This window comes from Ptychodera flava, chromosome 7, assembly GCF_041260155.1.
Source record: "Ptychodera flava strain L36383 chromosome 7, AS_Pfla_20210202, whole genome shotgun sequence".
Taxonomy (NCBI): Eukaryota; Metazoa; Hemichordata; class Enteropneusta; family Ptychoderidae; genus Ptychodera; species Ptychodera flava.
The window spans coordinates 7,485,588-7,504,051 of NC_091934.1; the positions used below are offsets into that span (position 1 = coordinate 7,485,588).

Here is an 18,464-nt window from a genome sequence, read left to right on the forward strand (position 1 = left end):
TTTTATCATTCAGGCGAATTATATTTTAGTTATCCTACACAGTACTCATAAATGTGATATCTCTATTGCCATTACAAAATAAAACATCTGTAGATCGTTATCAGTATTCGATACATCACACTCACAAGCGACACCATCTTCTGAATGGTTACTGAGAATAAACAAAAGCGATGTCATTTGAAATTGTCCTTTCTACTGTCCCATTACATCCTCTGATTTTCCATTGTGGACTCATATGTGAAAAAAACCGTTGTCGACTAGTAAGACCCAAAGAAATAATATCTTGAAAAACCTTGGTTTCCATCTATAAATATTAAGTATAGTTTGAGTGAACCTTATGTTTTAAGAACTACGAACCTTATTGAAAATAAATCGTTATAAATTTTGATTGAACCAATCTTTTCAGAGATTAGGGAGTTGTCCGAGCGGTTTCATCTCCAGCTCCTCCGCTAGGTGACTGGTACTGTACGTTTTTAGTTCGAACACTGTTGAAACCACCTTTATTCTACCCTGGATGATAGCTCTGCTGGTGGACAGAATTGTCCCCGAGGCTGTCTTTTGCCCAGTTAAAGCGATGTATTCATTGCTTCAATTCGATGTTGTTGGTGTGCTATGTGTGATAGTGAGCATACGAGCGAGAGTGCTTCACGAACCCTACAGCGTGTGGACGGACCGCAGTCAGAAAAATTCTAACAACTTAGCTCGGTTATTGAACCAATCTTTTTGAGTTTGGGGATTTGGCCGAGCGGTTTTGTCCGTGGCTTGTCCGCTAGGTGACTGGGTACCGTACGTTGTGAGTTCGAACCCGGTTGAAACCACTGTATTTCATTACTTCACAAATTTATAGCCAGTTTCAACCATACTGATCGCCTTTTCTCCTTCGCCATAACAAAACGATACCGCCTGTCTCAGATTGGATTCCAATTTCATATAAGGCTTCCATGGACGGAAATACCGTGCAGGTATTTGGTACAGTACCGAACGTAACACTCCTTGCTATATTTATCCAAGCAATGCAAGCTTGACAACCTTTTCGCTTACACGTCACATTTTAAAGCGAAAAATAACGACCAGTTAGCGCCTGGTTAATTGAAAAGTCGTCACACATTGAAAGAGCAAGCGTTAACATTACCAATATATTACCTACAATCGCACAAATTGGTCAAAAATTACAGTTTTTCACACCGCATCATAACATTTGTAAGTTTAACCTACTTTAAATCAAGGAATGCTGCTACGGTTCGTACTACCTGTCGATGAATCTCACGGCCTGTTTAACAATGGTGTCGAGGCCAGTGTGACAGTGTAAAAGCCTGGCAGTGATGTTACGCATCTAATGAATATCTGATATAAATGCCCACGAGACCAGTCTGTGATCTGTGGCATACATTCTATTACGCGCATATATCGAAGTATAGGTAAAACACAACTAAGTCAATCAAGAGCACGGACGGTCGTTGTAATATTATGTGTGTTGAAACCTTTGTAGACATGCACAGTCATTCAAAGGCCTGACTTTCTACAATCCGTTCCCGTGTAACCTTCAACCCGGCCCATTGACCCCCTATTCATTAACACTGTGACAGTTCATGCGACACTCGGAATGCAAGATGGCCGACCTTTTTAGGTTAAATTCGGACTACTATCGGGTACCCGGTGAATACACTTTTAAAGGTGTATATTACGCTGGTTGCTTCAAACAGGAAGCGCTTGAAAGACCAGAGATCTTCAAAATCAAGCCGGATGATTGTTTTGTGGTGTCATATCCCAAATCAGGCAAGTCCATATCGTGCAATCAGTTTGAAATACTACATGCATTTACATGTAAAGCTTACTTTTTGTCCGATGATCTCTCATATCTTAAGTAGACACAGGTAAAAATAAATAAATGAATGAAGTATAGTGTACAGTAGCAGTTATCAGTGTGTTACCATTATCATATACCCTCATCTGACCTTTAGTCACAGTCTGTGTGACTGGAAGCGTAAAATTGAATGAAAGGTCAGAAGAACTGCTGGCCTTCGGTTAAGGGGAAATCCACCACATCCTGCAGATCTTGCCGATGGGGGCGCTGACTCTGTCTGTGCGATTGGCAGTGACACTGTAGGCTGTTAGCAAAACAGGACAAAGACCGGACAACTGACATTGTACGGGAAAAGCACGGAATAGTACTTCATTGTGTTGCTAATATTCATGTCAAACAACCTGTATATCAACAAATGTTTTGGTCTAATCCTCCTGGTAGAATTCATTGCCTCTCGTTATCTGAGAGTGTGCCGATACAAACATATCTTCTACATTGTTGAACTTTACTACAGCCAAGCACCGGGCCCAGTTTTCTACTCTCTTGCTAATCATTATCATATCATACAAGCTAATTCGTCTTGCAGGAACGACATGGACGTTGGAATTGGCGCAGCTGATTATGAACAAAGGTGATACCTCGTTCACGGAGTCTGCTCACCACTTCGATAGAGTACCCCTTATTGAGTATAGTTATCACCAAAATCCACAGTACGTAGTCATAAGATATTTTTCTCATTTCAAGTATTAAGTGCCCTGGCTTATGAGCCTCGCAAGAGAACTGTACAAATTTCCATATAGGTGTTTATTGTTGATATTTTGAAAACACTTTATTACCGTGGACAACGAACATTCTCCACTCTGTCATAAATAAAAAGCAATGATCTGAAAACTCTATCTTATAGCATGACATTGAAAAAAGGATAAAGGTCGAATTATTAGCGAGTTACTATAGTTTGGAAGTCATATTATTTGAGGAATTGTGGTTTGAAATTACTTCATGCTGTTGGTAAACTACAAAACTATCATATATAATAGATCATTCTGAGTAAGTATACATTACCTATAAATTACGAAAAAAGTGGGGAAACGGGGAAGAAGATCATCAAAGTTATACCAACGATCACAATTGGATATTGTTCTTAATACATTGCTCAGCGCAGCATGAGACCCTTGAGTGCTGGCGTAATTCATTTCATAACATAGACCCTAAACATAAGACAAATGTCACACATTTCAGTTAAGTTTCAAAAATGCACTACTCTCGAACGATTGACATCTGACCACGTGACAGTTGTAGTAGGAGAGGATGACGTCAAAGCGGATTTTCATCTTATGCATTGTGAAGCGGTAAAATATATCTGTCTCTGCAACAAACCTGCTGTCAGCTACAAATGGTCACGGTTGTGTCTGTGTTTACAGTAACGTATCCCATTGGCTCTTAATTTTACCTCTTTCACACATTCACGTGTTTGCCATTTTCTCACAACTGAAAGGCGGGACGGACTAAAAATAATGGAAAAACTGGAATCTCCTCGTCTCCTGAAATGTCATCAACCAGTTCATCTTTTCCCTCCTCAAGCTCTTCAGATGCGATGCAAGGTAACCGTATATACCAATCTATCCATGCAAAATATCTGCAATTCTTGCTGTAGCGTGGACATAAGGAACCACGATACCAATCGCACATTGTGAGGAATACAGTCTTGTAAATATGTCGTCCCACATTTGTCTTGTTCCATAGATTTATTGATTTCTCCCACAAAAGAAACGTAATCCGCTGTTCGTTATCTCTAGACTTGGGAGGGTGGTTGAACTATCATAGTTTTCAGTCACAATCACGACAACGTCGATACTTTTAGCGGTTGCCAGAGTTTATGGAATTTTATCAATTTCCAATACTTAAAAATGCATGCAGAAATTCTAATTAAAATATAAATCATTACAAAAACTACTACACCATTCTCACTCAAATGTCTCCGTTGCTGTTTCAGATAATTGTCGTTGCCAGGAACCCTAAAGACACTGTGGTTTCATTTTATCATTTTTACCAATCGGCACCTGAGTTTGGTCATTACAATGGAGAGTTTTCAGATTTTTTAAAATTGTTCATGAATAAGAAAGGTAACTTTTTATTTTTATCTTCTACCAAACAATACACAAAACCTTGAATTAAAGTCGGCCTCTATTTTAAATGAATTGTTGTTAAAACAACATAAGGCTGCGTTTACAAGAAGTGGCGAGGGGAGGGCTGGAGGAAATCAGGGGGATTCGAAAATTCTGGGAGTCGTCGAGGGGGACTTGAAAGTTTTGCTATGCCTACAGGAGGGCCTGAAAACATTTTAGTTACCAGCATTTGGATGTCATGCAAAGGTTCTAATGTTAGTAATAATTAAACAAAATCTAGAACCGTTTTGCTGCATTTTATGATGTTAATCTCGAAAAATCAAAAAATGTATAAATACCATTAAATCTTCATAAACACGACAGTTATTCTTGTAATGGGGTAAAAGCTGTAACTGTTGATGATTTTTTCAGTATTTCTATGCAATGCATCAAATACTGTTTCTTGGTGTTGTCACTTCCTGTAGCATGTTGAAAGACACAATATTCAGTTTCTCAACAAAGCCTGTATATCTAAATATTTGTGATAATTAGAGTCCAGACTGAAAGTCATTTGTCAATGATACAAATGCACAGTAAACGTACACAGGCTGTGTTGGCAAGCTGATTACTGGATATCTCAGCATGCTGTATGGAGTAGAACAAGAACGCAGTTGTATAAACTGAACAAATATATACAAAGTTAAAACAGTTACTGCCCTGCTACTGCCTACCGGCAGTGTCACTGACACTGCATACCGGCAGTGACAGTCATAGCTCTGACTTTGATGTAGTTGAAGAAGTGTTTGGGTCATAGGACACTCAATTGACAGTGAAAATACATGTACTTGTACACGAGATCAGGGCAGAGAGCAACACATAGAAGATTAGGAGACTTACCAGTTACCAGTGATTTTTGAATTCTGGCATATTGAAATAATCAAATATTAGAGAAAAAAGATGGGGTCACCATGCTTGATTTTCTACAAATCTACGATGAAAAGTCACAGTTTTTCTCAAAAATCACTTAAAATAAATGCATAAAACTATTGATTTCAAATTCATACAGTGAATGAAATTTTCACATCTCATCGTACAACATCACAACAGTAAAACTTTGAACAGTAAAGACTCTAATTTAAATGAAAAGAAAAATATGTGACTAAATGAAATCATTTATTTTTCACAAAATTTGCCACTATTATACTCAAAATTTAAGAGATTGAAAGGTTTATATTATGGAATATTTTAACCTACCAGTATTTCAATTTTGAGCAGCATCTAAGACATAGATTATTTATACTTTTGAAAAAATATTTTAGGTGGGTCACTGTGCTCCGTTTTTTCACAATTTGGCAAATGTAGCCTGGAATTCACGATTTGCATACTCTCTCATGATCGTCATTTTGTGTGCTCTTCAGCTGGTGCAATTGACCTGGCCAAAGATGGATTAACTCAAGTGAGCTTAGACTGATACATCCAAAAAGTCCACTAATGCGTTTAAAAATGAATCAATATAAGAACTTGTCTTAGCAATATGGCTCTACAAACTGCTAATAAGAGGTATGTCGAACATCTGCGAGCAGAACTGTCCAATACATGTTTACTTTCTCTTTGCATGCATTCTTAATGAATATACGGCTGTATGATAATTGGGCGGGGGCTTGAAAATTTTTGATCATACAGACAGGGGGACTTGAAATTTTTTGAGGGTAATGAGGAATCAGAAAAAAAAGATTTCAATCACAATTCCTCTAGGCCCTCCACCCGTTATTCGTGAACGCAGCCTGAGGAGAAAAATAAAAGAAAGTGAAAATGAGGGTATCAGATGGGTGTGGTGAAATGATGAACATCTGTCATTTTGTTTACACATCGCTCATCTTTGTTTACGGTAACTTCTTGTTACAACATCCAATACTCAACGCCACATGGCCTATTGCGTGAAGCGCTCTACAGACTTCCCTGTGGAACGATGGGGAGTTCGAGACCCTCGTCGACCAAAGTGTCAACTTGGAGCTTCTTATCAAGGGTCGGTGAGTTCGAGAATCAACCATGGTGTTTTTGCCCTTGAGCAAAGCATTTCACTCCTCATTGCTTCATCGTGTAGTGAGTGATGGCTATATTTTTCGGTAAATAGATCGAATAAAGGAATAACCAAATTTCATTTTGTTAATGTACAGTGGTGTGCGGTGACTGGTTTGACCATACGCTTGGATGGTGGAAATATGCAAATGATAATGACGTGTTGTTTTTGAAGTATGAAGATATGAAAAAGGTATGGCATGTCATCGTAATTTATACTTCATCCTTGATCTCATCATATTAATGTGATTCGTCAGAGGTTAAACCAGCAGTATAGCCGCAAAAGAGTGAAACTCGTCGTAAAAAGTCACATGAATGTCGTGATTTTGAGGAGAATCCTAATTTCGCTGGTTTGATTTATTTGTAATTATTACAGAATCCAAGGGCTGCAACCGTGAAGATTGCGAGTTACATGAACTATGACCTCTGGAGACCTCTGAACTTAGTCATTCGGACCATGCGCACATCGTTGTGTGCCTTTAACATCGAATTGATCCTTACGAGGTGGACTTTTGAAACCCTTGACGAAACGAAAACAAATGCATACGATATCTTATCATGGTCACCGCAGATCTTAAGTGACGTGATCAAACATCTTATGGTTTCAGATTCGTCTTTTCATAACAGCTAGCCGTTTATCGGTTGTGTCGAGCACTCATATTAATGGTGCTTTCTTTGACTGTGCGTCCAAATTGTTGTAGTCTGTTCAGCGGCCAAATTCTCAATTCACGACAAATTGACCACGTGCACGTGGATTCACTTTTGTCTTAACTGAATTCAATTAATAAATCTCAGTAATATTTTTTCTTTGAACATCAATTAATCATTCCATTCCAGTCATTGCAAACAAGCTTACAGTAATGTGCTCGAATATGTCAAGGATCATCCGTGCAACACAAATACAACACTGTAAAGAAAACGGCCCATATGCAGAAAAATGATGTGGTTTTTGACATAAATATGTAAGAATATGCCCGAAAAATAGTAGTCCATCCATGTTATTAATACTCCCTTTTCACCAAGTTCCACCTGGTCATTGCTGTGCACTTATTAAAATCTCTTTTATATTTCAGGAAGGATAGGCGATTGGAGGAATCATTTTACCGTTGCTGAAAATGAAGCATTTGATAAAATATACGACGAAAGAATGAAAGATTCTGGTTTATCATTTGAATGGTGATACAACACAAGTAACGTTTGCATAACGATGAACATAAAAATAAGCCAAACTTCAGATCCCAAACCGTCGAAATTTCGATTTCCTCTAGGTCTATAAGTATCAAAAGTCATCTAATAATATTTCCATCTTTTTGAAGACCCCCGTTTACTGGCAAAATTTTGAACTATTATAGGTAATTAGAAGTTAGTCGCAGAATGTTCGGATCGATGTGAGATCGTGCACATGTTGTAAAAACGGAACACAATTAGAAGTGACTATTCTGGGATGAGATGAAACATATTAGTTATATATAATTTGTGTAGGCAACGGAAAAATTAAATTTTACGAGTAACCATCACTTTTTGAAAAATGTAGAAGACGTGATACGATAGAAAGTCGTGAGAGAGGTGAGATCGTTTACATTTCGTCTATAGTATTATCACACACAAAAATTTACAGTTTTACATTAAAAAAGGAAAATATGAGTTTCTTTCCCGGGTAGTAGAGTGATATTAATAAACCTATAAAGCTTATAAAACCGAAGATACTTGGTTGAAGTAAGCTAAGGTAACGTAATGAATTCAAAATCATACACTCAATAACTATGGGGACAAATAAGAAACAAAATATCTGTCCCATTTAAAAACTGACTCTTTGGTTTGGGATGGCCGCTGGCCACTGTGAGGTATATGACTTCAGTTGTCTCACTATTTTTTGAAAAGCAAATAATACCATATCAACTATCCTGAACCAAAGAGTTCTTGATGAGAACAGGCTGGATCTGTTACCACAAATACTTTTGAGTTGTATCCTTGGACGAAAGTAAAGCACTATGCTCGCCAAAATGATCGTGCTAGCATGGTAGATCCTCGATCCGACATTGAAACATTGCAATCCGTCATACTACTCCGCAGGACAAAGTTGAGGGGGCCATTTGAGTCACGGTGAAATCACTTTTGTTTCACCATGGAATTTTCAATTTACTTTTAAAAATTATAATAATAAACACCACCTTACATTATCACACTAGCAAAAGCATAAAGGAGTAATTGTAAGCGTATGTACAGGAAACGCACACAGAAGACGCTTTCTTGCGTGAAAGGATGGTTTTACAGTCATACGGTACAGGATGTCTTTGTATATTCATATGCTGTCATGGACAGACGTTTTTGTACATGGTAAGAATAACCATCATCAGCCGATTTGGAGAAGTGGTAGGCGTATGTAGATGTTATTTTGAACGAAGTTAAAAGGTCAAGGGAAAGAGAAAGTCATCCCGGTAAAAGTCTTCACTCAAACCTACCAGTTATCAACTCCCCAACTCCCCCTCAGTAAATTCCTTGTTCTCCCTGGTGCTAATGTTCTTCACTTACCGTTATGCAAGACTTCCGATGTAATCCGTCTATATATGTCTTGACTCCGCACCTCCTTCCTGATCGTTTCCCGCTGAACAGAGTAATAGACTTTTCCCGCCTGTTGACGGTAAAGTCGGCCTTCACGCCTCTTTGCGCAATTATAATTCTAGGTAAACAAAGTGTGTGAGACGTTTAGTTTTTTGTGTCACATTAAGAAATATGGGACCAAATCGTCTCCCTGGGGATAAAATTTGATGACCTATTATCTACAATATGTATATCAACAGTTACAAAAAACACAACTCTGGTATTTCGTGTAATATGCCACCTCATGATTGCATTCACCCGAGTCACCTCTCCATCCCATTGATTATGAGTATATTTTACTTTTTGGTTAACAAATAGGACTAAAGTGTTGGCATTGTTCTTCATATGGACCAGTATGTGACCAAAATTTATTCCAATATTTAGATACAACAATGAATGACCTTTGACCTTTTTACCTCTGTGCAAGTACAGCAGACAAAGTTTTGGTATTTAATGGCACTTTGTGTATGTAGATGTTTGTATGGGGGCGGGGTCACTGTGTCCTTACTAAGTAAGTTAGCTAATTGATTACACTGATATCTAATTTTATGCCTTAGCAACACGCCTAAGAATTTGGTTTTGCTTGCGTTTTGACCAGTAAGATACGAAAATTTATTCCAAGACTTTTGGATAACCTCGCATAACCTTTGACCTACTCACACGTATTTCTGCTGTAGATCAACCATGGGCTTCATGGCACAATAAAGCAAATTTAGCAGTACGCCCTCACCGACCAAATTTGCGTTATACATTCGTTTTATTCCTTGAACCCTGACCTCCCGTTAAGAAGGAAGATTCCGGAACAACAACCTAGCGCAGACGCCTTTCCTAAAGGAACCCAAAATAAAGTTAGCATAATAACCTCTTCTTTAGTCAGTACGTAAACACGATCCATGCTTGTGTACATCCGCATAAGCATGCATTTGCCAACGAACGTCACGGCCGGGGTCGATCGACTACACCCGAGCCAGAAATGACGTATTAAATTTCAACCACAACTGAACGCACGTCGCCGCATGCGACGGGCACGCGACGGACCAGGAGACGATCTCTGGTTACTAGGGCCACGACGCGTTTGTACAATGTATGTATTAGGATGGGATCTAAAACCTTCTCACTCGCTTACGTGAGACAAGTCGTCCGAACGCGCGCGCGCGCAGTGCGCGTCCATAGTTACACCTAGAGACGAAACGTACACTTCAGATCGTCGTTGAGGGCGTCGCATATGCCATCTCTTGCTTTTTTGTGGAGGGACCGTGTTTTTATTGTTCCAGGACGTCCGTGGATCAACATGCTTGTACCCGATGTATGGCTGCATGAAGCAACTGATTGTACCCTTTGCTTAGTATTTGTGCTTATAAATCACACGAGTATCTCGGAAAAAGCGTTTGGAAGACCATCAAAATACTATTACCCATACAATGCGTCAATCGGACCGCACATCCCTGCAGCAAGAGACTTTACAAGTTCTTGACAAGTAACAATCTTTGAGTGACCTCTGTTTAACATCGGAACAACGAATTAATACAGTGTTAATAGTACAAAAACTCAATATTTTTAACAAATTTCACAAATTACACCAGCTGATCTATTTTTTGGTTTCGCTCGTTTAGTTTTGCAGAGTCTTCACGGTCAAATTTTGTAAAGATAATGGAAAACTAATAAACATAATTGCCACTGTCGATAAAAATATACCTTGTAACTATTTGTTACATATTTAGTTTTCTTTAAACCCTTTGAATGCCAAAGTCTATTTTTGTCACGTTTATAAAATATACCACGGTCAATGTTTTTTCTGTTTTTTGCCGAAATTTTGATAAAAAACTGTAGCCGATGAAATGTTATATCCATTTGGTCCAAAATTATGAAAAAACTTACAGAAAAGTTCACAAAAATTGGTAAAATATTGCTTTAAAATTTTGTTGGGAAAAATTACAGCAGTCAAAGGGTTAAATCGACTCAAACTATAAATCACTTAACCATGTAAGGACTAAACTTAGCGAAACTCAAAATAGATGAGCGGGCTTTAACCCATTCACCACCATGCTTTTCCCAAATCAATTGTTTTCTATGGTAAAGTTGGACCTGTACACAGGGAACTGGGGTGAAAGGGTTAAAGGCCACTACTCCCGATGAAAGACTGACAGCTCGTGATATTACAGTTGTCGCAAGGAGAGAAGTGTCCCTAATCCAAGAAGTAGAGTCATCATTCTGTGACTAGACGGCCGTTAAAATGATTTCGTCCCTGCAAACGTGATGTAAAATAAAAATAGCGATGGTATTGCTGCAGGGCTGCTGGAAAATTCCCTTGGAATATGCGAATATCTCTTATTTGTTTTGTTAACACGATTGGAAGTTATTTGGGATAATTGGATAGTGAAGTAATGTCGGTTTAATCTGCAAATGTAGCTCATCTGCATTTCTTTTTAAGTTAATAATAAACTTAAAAAGAAATGCAGATGAGCATTTACAAGTCATGTGTAATATTGCAATATTCAGCTACAGGGCACTGAACACTTTTGAGAAATTTGAAAAATATGAAGATCTAATTATCCCAAATTAGTTCCAATCATGTTTGTTTGATAAATTGATTCGTGCAGTTATTCCCTACCATAACGAGTTCGGGTTAATAGTACTAACTGTGCAAGAAAGACGAAGACAAAATATTTTAATCATTTATGTTGAATAGACTTCAAAAATTGCTTGAGATATGAGAGAGAGAGAGAGAGAGAGAGAGAGAGAGAGAGAGAGAGAGAGAGAGAGAGAGAGAGAGAGAGAGAGAGAGAGAGAGAGAGAGAGAGAGAGAGTGTGTGTGTGTGAGTGTGTGTGTGTGTGTGTGTGTGTAGAACGGTAACCTAATGACAATAAAACTCAAAAACGTACTAGTCGTATTTTTGTCATGGGTCTTCCACACGTTCAAAATACATCTCCCAACATACATGGTACACACTACAGAATTTTTTTACAGTCGAAAGCCGACGAAAACAATAAAGAATACAAAGACTGCCACAAAATTGATTATCTGTTTCTAACAGAATGGATCTGCGATTAGACTCAAAATACGCCGCCCAAGTTGATTTTGAAGAACAGACAGTTATATCAAAAGGATGTTCGCATACACATTTCAAACAAATCACACTGATTTTATCGACAAAATTACATTTTACATTAGATGTATGACAGTCGAGTCACTATGTATTTTAAAGCATATTATGCTTAAAAGACTGCAACCAGTAAGCATTATATTTCCAAATTTAAGATTTTGATTACCAGCCGTGTGCTAGCGCTCTTGTAAAGTAAAAAAAGTGATTTAAAATGACCATAACAAAGCCTTGGAGACCGACACTGAATTTTGTATGTTTTTGTCATACGCCTAAAAAATTAAATCGATTTCTCGAATGCTATACCAATAATTAAGTCTTTACAAGCGAAGGAAAGGTTAACGTTTTCCGTGAATCATTGCAAAAGAAAGGCCGCAGGAGTTTATGTCATTAAATTAAAATGAGTTTCGATATGTTCCTTCTATTACCATCACAGTAAACACTAAAAACTAGCATAAAAACTCATTAATTTAAGAACACCCAAATATTTGTTTTATTGTCAGGAAGTACTTTTATACAATGAAAATGTTAACTCTCGAAGTAACATTAAATTGGACGGATGCTGAAAGAAATCTTGTTGATAAAAGCGTAATGATATCAAGTTTTAAGATTATTATTAGCAAACAAAGTGTCCAGCTGTAAGACAGAGTCACCAAATTCTTCAGTTCAAAGTTTGGGAGATAAACACGGCATTGTCCCATAAATTCCACTTCAAGTAGATTTCTACACATCTAAGGCGTATCGTCATGCAAAATGAATTCTGAACCAATTGGCCGGGTACTCAGAAAAAATTGTTTGAATCGATTTTATACTAATTTCTAGTGGAGGTCGTCTCCCTGACAAGTTATATAATGAATATTTTACTTATTGACGAAATATTGAATGTTAGAATTTCAGTAAGATGCAATCGGGGTCTTTGTCTTTGCCTTCGAGATCTTGACAGTCGGATCGTTCGTCTTCGAAGAAAACACGAGCAAGCAAACAGCAGGTATTAGAAAGGTTACAGAGTACACAGTCTTGGACATCATTTGGATGCCTGAAAAAAAAAGTAAGATATGTGTTAGAGAAAAATGCAATAATATTTTTGCAATGCAAAATGCATTAATTATTTGAAGGAAAAAAAATCTGTAAATTCAACTCGCGCCCGTATCTCAATACGGTCTTGGTCTCTTTATGCATGGTATTAGTTTCTTTGTTTTAGTCTTGTGATTCCTTTGGCAATGTATCAAATACTAACATTTACAAACTTTGGAATGTTGGTTTTGATGTCTGTTTTCACACTCTAACTCAATTGTGAGTGTTTGTGTTCATATTTGCTCGTCCCCGCCTCTAGTGATATTTTAATGGATTTGTTGACAATTATCTTCAGTATTGTTGTACACGTGTCGAATGAAATATGTAGACACCAAGTGTTAAAGAACTATGTTATACACATTCTGAACCAAAAGAATATTTTTTTGGAATATTATAATTCAAACATGGTACCGTATCTGACGTTTTGCAATCCCATGCCCCATTGAGATCAAATTTAATATTTTCATTTGGAATATCTCTTTAGGACACGATATTAAATTATTGATCAACGCTAAGGTAGAATGCACTTCGGTGACAGACATTCGTGTCTCATACTTTTGCCATCATTTTCTGATCTACCTCTTGCAGAGCTCATTTGAAAGCTCTTTGGGGAAGAAAAAATGTTAACCCCTTAGTTTTCCGAAAATCGAGAATGTTGCATTTCCTCCATAAAGTTAACACAGGGATGGCGGCCATTTTCAATTTCAAATATCTCTAAAACTTTCCACGGTGATATCTGGCTTTTATTCTTGATTTAGTGAAAGAATGGTTGAAAGTTTCATCAAGGAAAGTTTGAGGAAAAGTTCAAATATTTTACTTTCGCGGCGTATACTATCTTTATGCGGAAATTCGCAACTTCAGAAAGTTCACTGACATTGCATTGTATTGTATTGTATTGTATTGTAAGACTTATTAAATTGTGAATTTTCTATTTATTCATTTAAATTATTATCAATATCTTATATGAAATCGAATACGCAAAAAAGCTATTTGATTACACTGACAGTGGTATATGTAGTTGCGATGATTTGGATTCTATACATTATACATTTACGACAAATCAAAGCACATGATTAGATGCTAAGGTCGGTATAAGTTGATTCTGAGTGGTAAATAATTCCCTCAAAAATTATATAAAACTCAAGTGCTTAGCCCTTAGCCATTTCAGTCTATTCATCGGCGTACCTTGTACACACGTACAGCCAAATATTATCTGGTTGCCAAGTCGTAAATTCTGTTAACATACATCAGATGAACAGAGATTCCAAAGTCTAAATTTAAGCAGGTAATCTTGCATGAAGCGCGACCGGTGGTTAGCAACGGCCTTGGTGGAGGGTTGAGCTCGAATGTATACTTTGACATGCCTGAGAGAAAACGTTTTTGGTGGCAGGGACTTCATTGGTTTTATGTTAAACAGTAAACACGGAGCCTCACTTGACGCTGTACGGCAAACATTTGAAACGTTAGATCATCATCGCTGAACAGATTAATATATCGGTCTTTATGTCCACGATTTATCGGCCTTGATAGCCCTTTATAATCATTCCTATGGTATCACCGGAGAGTTAAATGCGTTAGTTTCTTGCTTTATATGTGCCACGTGCCTCAGTATGACCTGATGACGTGTTTTTGTGATACCGTTTAAATTTTTCTTGTTTACCAATTCTGAATATATATTTCATCGTTATCTGCTGTCAGTATGACGTCATAGTTTCACACTCTTATTATACTGTATTACTCTATTGCTTGTCAATTTTTCTCTGTTCATTTTTCAATATTTTCACTATTTCCCCCAACATCTCCGTGGGCTTCTTCAGTCAGCTGACAATTTCACAGTTTCTTTTTTGAGTTGTTTTCATAGTAGTTCTACAATCGATATTCAATGTGAAATGTTGTTTTAACGCCAAAACAGCCATTTTAGCTAAAGCATTAACGCCTCTGCTACTTACCGTTGCGGAGAATGTTCCTAGCTTAGTCTCGCGGCATTTTCTCGTCCATTGGTGCAATCGTATCCACCTTTAACTGTTGTGCTGACTGTATAACTGAGCATAATGTACACCACGTGAATATGCAACAGTCGTTATAGGTTGTACCAGGGATTCTGTACTTTTCTCTTATCTTGCCTCTCAGCGTCGTGTTGAAGATGATGTTGCAGACCGGGACTAAAAAGAGGCAGCCGTAGGCCACGCACGATTCACCCATGGCGGCTGCGTTTTGGCCCGCAACGATGCAGGGACAAAAGTAGGCATAGAGGCAAAGGCCACAGTTGTTGAAGCAGCCGCAGATCCCGTGCTTCCATTCTCCCTCGTACTCGCTGGCTACTTTGACGATAACTGGGGGTGGTGGTGCCGGCTGAGGTGGTTGACTTTCCGTCTCATCTTGTACCATTCCTGGATTTTCCATAGCTGCTCTTTTCCTGCTCCGGTCCGTTCCTTCTAGTTGCTTGCGTCGTTATACGGCTAACGATGAGTGCTTGCGCTAGTCAATCATAACTAAAGGTGTTGTCCCTTGTTTTGCCCCGTTGTCATGGAAAGATAGTTAATATTTTTCAGGGCAACACGATGAATCTAAACGAATCGAGGATATCACATCTAACCCTTGACACATAGCTATATCACCTAACATTAGTGCATCCATGGTTGATGAGACAGAGTTAATCTCCTTGTGTGTGTGTTATTTGTACGTGTGACTGAATAAAACCCGGTTCAGAACTTGCTTGAAATCATCTAGTGTGTTTTGAGTTAATTCTACAATGGCTGTAACTTACAGGCTGTGTTCATTTTATCTAAACCATGTATACGCTCTCGCTACAGCTGACTTTGCGATAATTGGATTTAGTTTCTTAGTTTTCCCGGACGATCTAATATGCGTGCACCATGATTGAAGTTCTATTTACTTTGTGCAGTTTGTTTCCGAAGATATCAGTTCACGACCGAAAATTTTGTATGGACCCTTATTTCGTTCGGAACTGTCCAAAAACACCCAGTCCGTGTAAGTTGTGTTCATGGAAGTAAACTGAAGATGGCTTGACTTTCATTGGTGCGTGCTTTAACGTATACTGTACTTAGTTGGCAGCGTCAAAATATGGGAATATGAATATGAGAACATAGTTTAAACAAAAAACTGCCGAGAAGTAGATAAGTCAATTAATGGTAAATAATATCGGCAGGGAGACGGGAAAATAATCGCTTCCGATCTTATAACCTGATCGTAGAGTCGATAAATTTATACTGTCACGATGAATAAGTAATTCGTCAGACAATAAGCTCAATAAGGATGCTGTTTGAAGTGTTAAATATATTTATTTGACTCGAACTTATTACTTTTACTCATCTAATGAAGACAGTTTTGAAACAACTGTCACATGCGTGCGAGAAAGATAAATGAAAATTGCGAGTATTCGTGCTGCTGTTTTTTATCTATTTCCACAATGCAGATACATGACAGTTTGTGTCGTGCTTGACAACGAGATTGTCCAGATATGAAGAGATCGATCGACCGTTCTATTGGTACCAATCGTCACTGACATGACAAGGACTAACACACTGATCGAAACAATTATCGATTCATTAACGAGACCAATGCAAAGAGGTTTCAATCAATGATAACATTCCTTACCAGCACACGAGATAGTATGGTGGTTCCGGGATTGAAAACAATTGAGATCATGCATTTCTACCACACGGGATGTCAAAGTCCATAAGCCAAATAAATTCATCTAATCTTGATGATGAGTGTGTTGTGACGACAAACAAAACATATCCAAGACACGGTTGGATCCCCCAGTATGTACATTGTTTGGCAGATTTTAATTCATTACACATAATTGAGGTTGTCATATATTTGTTCAAGCTGTTCGATACCACTAGACGTTAATATCCACTACAACATATCACTCTTCAATTACTACTTCTTTATAAATACACTGTAAATTTATTGGAGCTGAATATGTGCAAACAACAGAGGTGTTTTTGAATCGATATGCATATGTATACATGCATATTTATCATAATATCATATCCGCTGCAACGATTGGATATTCAATAAAACCGATATTTATATCTTGTCGGTTACACTTATGTTAATTTCACAATGGCGTTCACTGACAAGAATCGATCACAAAGTCTTCTATCCCTTCTTGGTTATTCCTTCAAGAGTACTCAAGATGACTCTAGTGCCTCACATTGACACCGTATTTTGTGTGGTGATTAAACGTGGTCTTCCCAACGCACAGACAATGTGCGTTCAAATATTTAAATTTTATCGACATAATTTGGTCAGTGCACTCTCATACACGTAAAATTGATACCATTTACGCGAGTTTTTCCTCCGATTTTCTCGAACTGTACAAATCGCCGATGTTCAAACACGCAATGAAAAACTAGGACAAAGATTTGTAAATGCAATTACCTAGATGTTTGAGATTCGGCTGATCAAACTGGAAAATCAGATATTTCAAGAAGGACCTATTTGGTGTTTCAAACCTCACAAGCTCAGCTCAGAGAAGCAGAACTATATGTACAAAACTGAAAGTTGTAGCTTTTTAGACTGATTCAGAAGTTTTGCATCATGAAATCATTATTAAAATTTGATGGAATCATTTGCATTTTCCGTCGCTAAACTGACAAACAATTGAACTCCCGACTGTCAGTGCGTTTACCTTATGTTATTGGCAGCGAGATCAAGCACAGTCACAGGCGTGGTTAGTTTTAATTTGGTACAGCTCATGAATGGCTCGTCCGATCCGAGAAACTCTGATCGGAGAAGACAGAAAACCAAATAATTGTTTGTACCTTTTTGTATCGAATAAAATTTCAAATTCACAACACAGATTCCCATCACTTCGTATTTGCATTTTACGCAGAAACTTCTCATGTTCACAGTACCAGGGCAAACGTTTCTCGAGATTTTCCACTTTGCCTCAGACGATGATAAATACTACGAACTTACGACATACGCAATTTCTTCATAAAGGGGAGAGAAAGATAAGAACTCATTTCGTTAAAATTTGTGATTTATGTACATGATTCGTTAAAATTGTAACAATATACGCAAAATCTTAGATAACTGTCCCCGATCGCATACGGTAAATTACCTTTTGGTGGGCAACCACGTAACTCGTACATATTCCTCAGCTATCTATGTTGGCTTCTGCATACTTGTCATTCTTTCAAAGGCTTATAGTTGCCAACCAAGTACGGGTGGATTCGTTTGAATTGGCAACGTGACAAAAAGCTTTTTCTCCGATTATCCTTAGTTGAAATGAGCAAGTAAGTTATTGAAATCAAACTCTTCTCATTTCACCATCTGAGTGTCAGTCACTTGTTTGTAATCTTTTTAATTCCGGAATCAAGCGTGTCTGGCACATTCGTCGTAGAAGAATTTTCCGCCATTCATGCATTCATTTATTTGTTTTGTGTTGGTTTAGTTTATTGGTTAATTCCTGTTAAGGTAGAATGCTCCTCGTAGACTCTCAAACTTTACCAATGCTTTTCTCATCTACCATTTGTGATGATTCTTTTTAAAGCTCTTGGTACAAGAAAAATTTTTACCGTCGTATTTTTTTCGAAAATTGTAAATTTTATTTTTGTCCATAGAGTTAACACAGGGATGGCGGCCATTTTGAATTTCAAATATCGTTAAAGCCCCAATAGCTGCAAATGTTTGGCAAACCGATCTCAAAATATCCTTAGTTTTCCA

The 18,464-nt window shown here is 37.7% G+C and overlaps 2 protein-coding genes across 2 annotated transcripts; one reads left to right on the forward strand and one right to left on the reverse strand.

Annotated features, from left to right (window-relative positions):
- The first annotated feature begins 1,564 nt into the window (after positions 1–1,564).
- LOC139136683 (sulfotransferase 1C3-like) lies at positions 1,565–8,185 on the forward strand. The gene is made up of 7 exons (XM_070704471.1): positions 1,565–1,776; positions 2,391–2,514; positions 3,300–3,405; positions 3,798–3,927; positions 6,087–6,181; positions 6,365–6,492; positions 7,062–8,185. Exons 1-7 carry the CDS (start codon positions 1,590–1,592, stop codon positions 7,099–7,101), a joined length of 810 nt encoding a protein of 269 aa, XP_070560572.1. The 5' UTR covers positions 1,565–1,589; the 3' UTR covers positions 7,102–8,185.
- Positions 8,186–14,735: 6,550 nt separating this feature from the next.
- On the reverse strand, positions 14,736–15,152 carry LOC139137785 (uncharacterized). The gene has a single exon (XM_070706055.1). It carries the CDS (start codon positions 15,150–15,152, stop codon positions 14,736–14,738), a length of 417 nt encoding a protein of 138 aa, XP_070562156.1.
- Between the last annotated feature and the right edge of the window lie 3,312 nt (positions 15,153–18,464).